Source organism: Morone saxatilis, unplaced genomic scaffold, assembly GCF_004916995.1.
Source record: "Morone saxatilis isolate NCDOM2014 unplaced genomic scaffold, NCSU_SB_2.0 Contig3, whole genome shotgun sequence".
Lineage (NCBI taxonomy): Eukaryota > Metazoa > Chordata > Actinopteri > Moronidae > Morone > Morone saxatilis.
Genome location: NW_023339873.1, coordinates 6397901 through 6406279, shown reverse-complemented (window position 1 = coordinate 6406279; position 8379 = coordinate 6397901). Strand labels below are relative to the sequence as shown.

Genomic DNA, 8379 nt, shown 5'->3' with positions numbered 1-8379 from the left:
CACCACCCCCGCATCAGTCTGTGGAGCTGACTTCACAGCGCCGAGGCAGTGACTGGGTGGATGGCGTCACGGTTGGCTGTCATGCTCTTGAAGGCCAGAGGGGTGGCGATGTCACAGCTGTGGGGAGATAGAGCACTGCCACTGGCCGGCTGCCATGTGGGTCCGGTCACATAGGCCGAGGTGGTGGCGCTGTACCCCATGTAGGGTGACACTTGGGTGGGAGGGTGGTAGGGAGGGATGCTGGGCGCTGTGACATAGCTGTTCACTGTGGGCAATCCATTCGGCGTCTGGGAAGAAAAGGGGAGGAAAAAGGAGACTATTAGCAGGCGTTAAATGTCTGAAAGGTCAGCGTTTGGTGTAGAGATCATCATTTTCATCCTGTTTTTCTCCTCCAGAATTGAAAAAAGGAAATGATTCACAACAGAAACAGTCTAAATCTAGTCATCTGAGAGAGGAGTGAGAAGCAATACTCCCATTTGTAGCTACATTATTTGGTGACACGACCCCGGCCCAGGTAGACGCACACAAGCAGCTGAGTTATAATAGGAAAAAGCTGAGGCGAGCTGTAGAAATAGAAAGAAAGTGAAAGGAAAAGTGTTGGTTGAATTATATACAGCAGAAACTTAAATTCTAACTTCACAGCCACCACATAAAAAACCCATTTTCCCAATTTCGATGAAAGTATGAATGATCAATTATGCGCTCTCATGCCCCTGGAACATATTAAACATGTATTAAAACCATACATGCATGATTGCCCGTCTATGTCTATAGGAGTTGTTTTCTACCCAAAAAGTGGACGTTTCTCCGCCGGCGTTGATAAACCACGTCAGACGATGGGAGACAGGGTGGTTGGGGGCGCCACAAAACAGATGTCATGAGAGATTGAGAGTGAAAGGGCAGGAAGAGGGGAAATATGATAGAGAATGAGGCGAGCACAGGGTTCGAAGCATGAATGGGCTTTGCTTTTCTGGCACAGCGACAGGACTTAACTTGAGGAATTCACCAAAGCATTTCAACAGGGAGGCCGAATTTCTGTTCCTGGGTGGTCTGCAACTACTGAGAATTATTTCTAAAATTGGGATATTTTCTGTTTCTTTGACTTGCTTTCATTGACTTGCTTGACTGGCAAAGTCGCCGGCTATTTCTTTTAAAATAGATATGAAAAATTATACTCCAAACTGACATTTGTGGTGATTATAAAAGCTAGCTATAGAGAGAAAACTGTTTTTCTCTGTGTACGCACGCACTTGTGGCTGTCTATGGGTGTCTTGGTGGGTGTCTGTGGGTGTTTGCCGGTGTTTGTGGGTGTCTGTGGGTGTTTGTGGGTGTCTGTGTGTCTTCACTTGGCTCAACGATACTAAAGCTTATTCCACATAATGGCCATGCAGGCTTTAGACCGGTGTTTAAAATAATGTTTTTTCATTTAAATCAATTAGTCTCTTTTAAACATTTGTCCAAAGATTATCACGTCTTCCACTAATGAAAAGCACCACATGCAACACACACACGACTACAGTAAGTACGTTGCCTGCATAATGTACACTGTACACATAAATACATACACATACAATATAACAGGGAACACCTTTCAGTATAATGCAATCCACTACAAGAACTACAAAGTCAGAAATGTCCACAGACCTGTCTGACACAAAGTCAACAATATTTAAAATGTTTACAAAGGGTGTATTAATGACAGTGCTCTTGTATCAGATTTCATCATTTGTTTAAGTGTACCTATTATTTTGTCCACCCCCATTATCCCAGTGCACACACTATAAAACTATATTTGCATATTTCAGAACTCGGAGTTGTGTTTTATTTAATATGTTTATTTTAAATAGATCATAGCCTACAATACAAACCTGGCTTAGTAATTGTTAAAAAATATAGTTTAGGTTATTTTTTTCTTCTTCTTTTGTTAGTAAGAAATATTTAAATAATAATCACTTGGTGTTTTGATGCCTTTTTTAAATGTAGCATTATTAGGCACAAATAAAACCAGAATTGAATAATGAATAATAAAAAGCATTGACGCCATTCATCCAAATAATTACAACTCAAAGAGATTCACTTGGTCACGCTCGGATCCCTTTGTTTATATTTCAAATAAATCATTAAAAGTCCGACTTAAAAAAAAGAATAAAAGCACGTTAATCCAGCGCGGACAGAGAGCACATTAAATATTATATATAACTCATTTTTTGTTCAGAAAAGTGAGTTTTACTGATAGTTTCAGTCGAAAACATGAACGGCCCCGCGCACCCAAGCTCCTGACCTAACCCTAAATCTATTTTAATGATGCTCCTCTTCTCCTGGAGAAAAACCTAAGAGTCCCATGGGTGCATCTGCCCTCTGAACAAGCGCCTATAGGCCACATGTTACTAACCGCAGCCTCTGGCCTTATACACAGACGGCTTAACAAAAAAAAAAATAAGAGTGAGAATTAGAAGTTCTCAGTGTCCCATTTTTACACTGACAGTCAACCATGAGGGGGAATCTAAAAAAGAATAGGCCTTTTTTTAAGCTGTGAGGAAAAAATGTGGGGAAAAACACGACATGGACACAGTGAATTGCAGTTTTTTTTCCAGTCACCATTTGAACAAATATTCTCGCATGACACCTCTCTTGTTTTACTGTCTCTGCCTCACACACACAAACACAAACTCAGATCTACTTAACATCAGATCTCAGCAGGCTGCAGCCCTGTATAAAGTCTGAGCGACAAAGGCACGGTTAATCCTCCAGTCGTTTTTGGTGGAACACTACTTGCCTCACCATTCTTTGTTTTTCATGCAATAAACTGTGTAATTTATAGAGTTGTTATTTTCTGCATTTAATGGCTCACTTCTGTTTTTGTACAGTTGCTTGGCTAACCGCTCAGACAGTTAGTGTGTCCACTTTTGCTTCCTAATCTCACAGCATCGGCTCAGTCCTCTGCGTAATGTGCATGAAAACTCCCCCGTGATAAAGTGGCAAAAGAAATAATGCGCCATGAAATTGTTGTGTTTCTTTTGTTGTTTTTTCTCTTGTCTATAACGAGAATCGCACGCCCTGTCAAAACAAGAGCAAACAAGCACGCATGCGCGCACTCATCCCGCATCACCATATCCCCTCATTTAGTTAACAAAAATAAAGGCCTACAAAAGTTTACATAAACGTGCAAAAAATTGGTTTTGAATAAGAAAAGTAGAGAAAATGAATAAAAATGTAAATTTATTTAATGGCTAGGTAAATTAAATTTACACGAATTAGGCATAAGGCGAGTTTTCACCCTTTAGAATTAGATAAACATTAAATATTTTTTATTAAAAGTGATATGTGTGAAATTTAGCGTAGGTTAATGTATTGATCTGTGCTTTATTTTGGATCTGCCTATTTCACGTGTATTTGTCGCCTTTAAGAAATCAGTGCACAGCAATTAATGTCCCGGGGCCTGAACGACAGTTGTTATAGACACAATATTTGCCTATCAGACAGCCTACTGCGTTTTTTCGCAATAAACCTGAATAAGACAAATTATGCAATGGTCAATATTCCTTCTATACACTTCAATGTCTTGGCTCAAACCTCTTACAGCACTGAAACCAACCCATTAAAATACTGTAGGCCTATGCTAGAATAAGTTACCAGGAAACCGAAAACAGGACTATATATTAGTTTGCTGACTCTTTTTATGGGTCCAACCAGTTTCTGAGTGTTAAGCACGCTACAATTAATTTCAAAAACCCAACATACCAAGCTGGAAAACAAGAATCAGGAGAATAACTTGGGCTATCCAAAACTCTTTGACCTACTAATTATTAAATAATCTACACTCGGATGATTCATAAAAGCACTGACCATGCAGCAGGGCCCTACAGGAAGTGCACCTTGTAAAGCCAAAATAAAAAATAATAAGATATTATAAAATGCACCAGTACCAGCAAGCCAACAGAAGGAGCGCATTAATGCTGTGAAAGGGAAATTTCCAAGCCACATAATTGTTTAAATATTAAGAAAAAATACTCAAGCCTTCAAGTTAGATTAATGGCATGATTGCCATAAGTTTTGGATACACTCTTTAAACTAATGTTGCATTTTAGGTTACAAAAAAATGAGAGGTGTCCATTTTTTACCTGTGTGTATTTTGCTTCAGGTTCTAAATGCGGTTTATCCATGCCATTGACTAGTGGAGAGCTTGCTGGTGGGAAATTAGTCCTGTTTATAGCGCTCCATTCTTCTAGTTTGGCGCTGGAAAAGGATGGACTGTCACTAACTGGGGGGGCAAAAGAGAGAAGAGAAGAGAGAGGAAAGTCAGAGGGGAGATTTTAAGATTATGGGAAAAAGACCCGCACAGGCCGCTGCCTCTCATGCGTCCATCAGGCCCAGTTTAGCCAGGTTGCACAAGACAGTAAAAAAAAAAAAAAAAAAACCCTGTGACATTTCCCACTAACTCACGGTTATTTGACATTTTACGCACATATATCAAGAGGCTTTACTGTGCGTAAAGTTGTTAGAAAACGCTTCTATTCTTGATCAGTTAAACAAAAAAACATCAGTTTTAGTATCTTAAACAAAATGCACACAATGTGATAGTGAGGCAGCCTTTATATAATCCCCTGCAATAATATATTAAAATATAAGTTTGAGATATTTTCTCTGCTTTCAGGAATTTTCTCCAGCCGTTAATCAATAAAAGTGATCAAGCCTCAACTTTTATCTGTTCAGGATTTTAACTAAAAACTGTTTTTCTTTTTCACGTGTCTTAAAGTAAATGTTTAGACTGAAATGTTTTGCTTCCTCCTGAAGATCAGATTGAGGCCCAGCTGAAGATGTGCAGAACTGAGACTCTCTGGTGGGTCAGGGACGTTTTAGCCCACCAAAGCGTCTTCCTCTCGGGGACAAATTAGATTTACTTTCACCGTCTCCCTCATTCTGTGAGTGATGGGTATTATATTATACACAGCTCCCAACGTTTACACTGGGAAACTCAAGCCCACCAAAGTTATAACTAGATAAAGAGCTTTTTTTTTTTTGTTAAATGTGCGTGTTGTTGAACATGTTGAAATCGTACTTTTCATGTATGTCACTGAATTCACTCACAGAAACTGACTCCATGCAGCCTTTAGGCCTTAGCTGGAGTCAGTGTGTGTGTGTGTGTGTGTGTGGTGTGTGTGTGTGTGTGTGTGCGCCCGCCCGCATCCGCGTCAAGATAAATACTAGATGAAGCAAAACCACTGATAGTTTATGATAATAAGCCTGCACACTTTGTCTTGACTTTTAAACATTATCTCACATTTTTTCCTAAATTCCAAATCCCCTTTTTAAAATACTCTGACTGGTGAAATCACTGTGGTGCAAAAGAGCTCCCACCTCACGAAAATGTACTAAAAAACTTAGCATTAAAGAAAAAAAAACCTGCCACAAACATCTGCTAATAATTTGGAAATGCATCAATTGTTTATAAAGGCAGCCTTTCAAAACACATTCCTCCTCCTCTTGTGATTTCTCGTGGATATCTGCCTCACGTTTGTCTTGTTTAGCCTGCCCGAGTTTTAGGTTTTTTTCGGTGTTGGCGGTGGAAAGTGGAGAGGAGTCGGGGCGTGTTTCTGCATGGTAGCCATGAATCCTGACAGCAGGACTGCTTGCAGTGGACTGACAGCACTTCCCCTACTGCCACTGGAAAACAAGCTCTCAGAAAATCCCTTTCACAACACCGAGCCGACCATTAACACTGATTTATGCCGGATCCCGTTTCAGTGTTTCCAAAACAGTTGTGGTCTTGTTGAGTGCGAGCCAAAGTTATCTGGGCCTACCTGCATGTGACACATATACGACAAACAAAACACATGCAGCAGAAACCGTATCTTAATGTGAGCTGGCTCTTTTTTTTAATGCCTGAATCAAAACCTCGCTCAATGCTCTGCCCCGCACAAAATGTCTGGCTCCGAGTCATGGCAAACATTCAGCACACCTCATTTTGATGCACTTCAACTCACCGCCTTTCCCTCCGCTGTCCCTCTAATATTCCACATCCGCCTCTTAATTATTACTGCAAGCCGGACCATCTGTTTCTGAACTAACCTGCCTCCCTTTCAAATCAATATCAGCAGGCAGGTCAAATGGCATTTAAGCTTTCTCCCTCTCCGTAGAGGCCTGTGAGTTTATAACGTCCCAACAGTTACTTTCGGAGGCATATAAAAAAACAACAATTCAACTCGGGAGGAGTAAAAAAATAAATCCACTTTCTCTCTCAAACACTCACACACATTCGCACTCTTGCGCGCAAAACCCCTTCAAAAGTTGTTGTTAAATGTAGTGCAATAAACAAATGCAACCGCCCTCCATGCAGCCATGCTTACTTTGTTGCTCTGTAATAGATCGTATCCCCAGAATATCTGTTACAGAGTGCGAGGAAGGCCATATCCTGTGCATGGCCATGTGTCCGGGAAGGGTGGGCATGCCAGGGGGAGTGGGCACTTTGGATGTCGGGTATGAGTATAAGTGGTTGTAGGGTAACGATGGTTGTGGCGGTGGGTGAGGCGCCTGCTTGCCCGACTCATACTGGCTCTGCTGGGACAGATTCCCGATCTTGTTGCGCAGGATCCGACTGATGGAGCTGACGGAGGGCAGATTGAATTTGTCGCAAACCCCGTCGGCGAGTAGCCTATCCCGGATCTCCCAGGCAAAAATCCCCGGATCTCTCTGCTTGTATGTCCGTATGTGTTTGACCACGGTGGGTGTGGTGACCCGCGGCTTGCTGCCTCCGATGGCCCCCGGGAGGATGGAGCCGGTCTCGTTGTAGCGGGCCAGGATCTTGCTGACGCAGCCGTGGGAGACGCGCAACTGCCTGCTGATGTCACAGGGTCGAATCCCGAGCTGGGCCAGCTCCACTATCCTGAGCCGGATGGCGTTGGGGAGCGGCCTGCCGTTCACGAAAACCCCGCCGAGTTGGTTGACCTCACCGAAGGCTGGCTCTGGTGTGAAAAAAACAAAACAACAAACACACACACACACACACAAAAAAAGCAGAACAATGAGACAGCGATTAGGTAACCAAACCAAAGCACCACAGCCTGCTTTAACCCGGGTTAAACCACGCCAGGCCTGATCTGTCTCATTACACACATGATTGTATACAATCAAATATGGCAAAGATCTGATATGTTAAACTGTGTTTTTAATCAGCTTATTCCAAGTTTTGAGATCATTGTATCACTAAAACTCTTTCAGTGTCCTAAGAGTTGATTTTAAAAAACATCATTACGCAGAGGCGCATCTTTTTAAACTCGAAGTGTTTACACCAAGAAAGTGTTCACTCTAAAATCCCACTTTATCACTGTGAGTTATGAATAATGTTTGAGTGAAAAGAACCAACCAATAGCTGACTGATAGCTGTCGTGCAGGCAGACTAAACTTCACACGGATGTCCAGCGGTAAACGCCAAAACTCCTGCGTAACTGACACATGTAATAATTCAGTCTGCTGGCTTCCTCCCGCTCGATTAAGGACCTCAAACCAACCCGCTAAAACATCCCAGACAGACAATATCTCGCTATATGTATCCCCACCTTGACGTTTGACCGTTCTGCTGCATCTCTGACAAGAAAAAAAACCAACAAAAAAAACCCCGATCCAACAGTGAACTCACCCATCGTGTTAAAGCCGCAAATGAAGAATACGGTGTCCGGTTTGTGCCTACTGCGTGGATCCTGCTCCGCGTCCAGCGTGTCCACTGTCCAAAACCGCGTCCAAGAAAATCTTCTTGTGCGATAAGGAACAAGAGGGACAAAATTCGCGATCTGTTTCCTGACGGCGCTGGAGACAGGCTTACATTTCAATCTGTTGAAATCAGGAGGCTGGACTTCCATCGCTTCTCCCCCGCTGATTGGCTCCGCTCTCCAATAGGCTTTCAAGGTTGCTCAGAGCTGCGTCGCTATTGGTCCAAAAGTTTGACATGACAAGTCCACAGAGATCCCCCCCGTCCCCGTCCCCCCTCTCCCCAGTCCCCCTCCTGTCCTCCTCCTCGTCCTGCTTTCTTCCATCAGAAAGCAAAGCTGGGGATATACCACCATGAATGCGTTTGTTATTGAGACAGATAGGGTGAGTATAATGCAATATCAAGATTTTGCATCAGTCCTTTTCAACCGTGATGTGGCGCTAAATAAATAAATAAATAAAAAGAAGCGTTAAAAGCTCCAGTGGGTGACCATCACACGGAACCATCACCTGAAAAAAATATATATTTTCATGAAAACTTGTGCAATTAAAACCCCAATGTAACGTATGATTAATTTCATGTTTTTGTTTTCTCGTTTTAACCAAGATTAAACCTTTCAAATTAAAACAAGTTCAAGTTCTGTTATGAAAACAAAAAAGGTGGGAAAAACCTGA

General features: G+C 42.2%; 1 protein-coding gene across 1 annotated transcript; it reads right to left on the bottom strand.

The window, feature by feature from the left end:
- Positions 1–14: 14 nt before the first annotated feature.
- pax9 (paired box 9) lies at positions 15–7814 on the bottom strand. Its single transcript, XM_035673391.1, has 4 exons — positions 7637–7814; positions 6348–6962; positions 4122–4261; positions 15–287 (listed from the first exon to the last, which is right to left on the bottom strand). The coding sequence occupies exons 1-4, from the start codon at positions 7638–7640 to the stop codon at positions 33–35; spliced, it is 1014 nt and encodes a 337-aa protein (XP_035529284.1). The 5' UTR covers positions 7641–7814; the 3' UTR covers positions 15–32.
- Between the last annotated feature and the right edge of the window lie 565 nt (positions 7815–8379).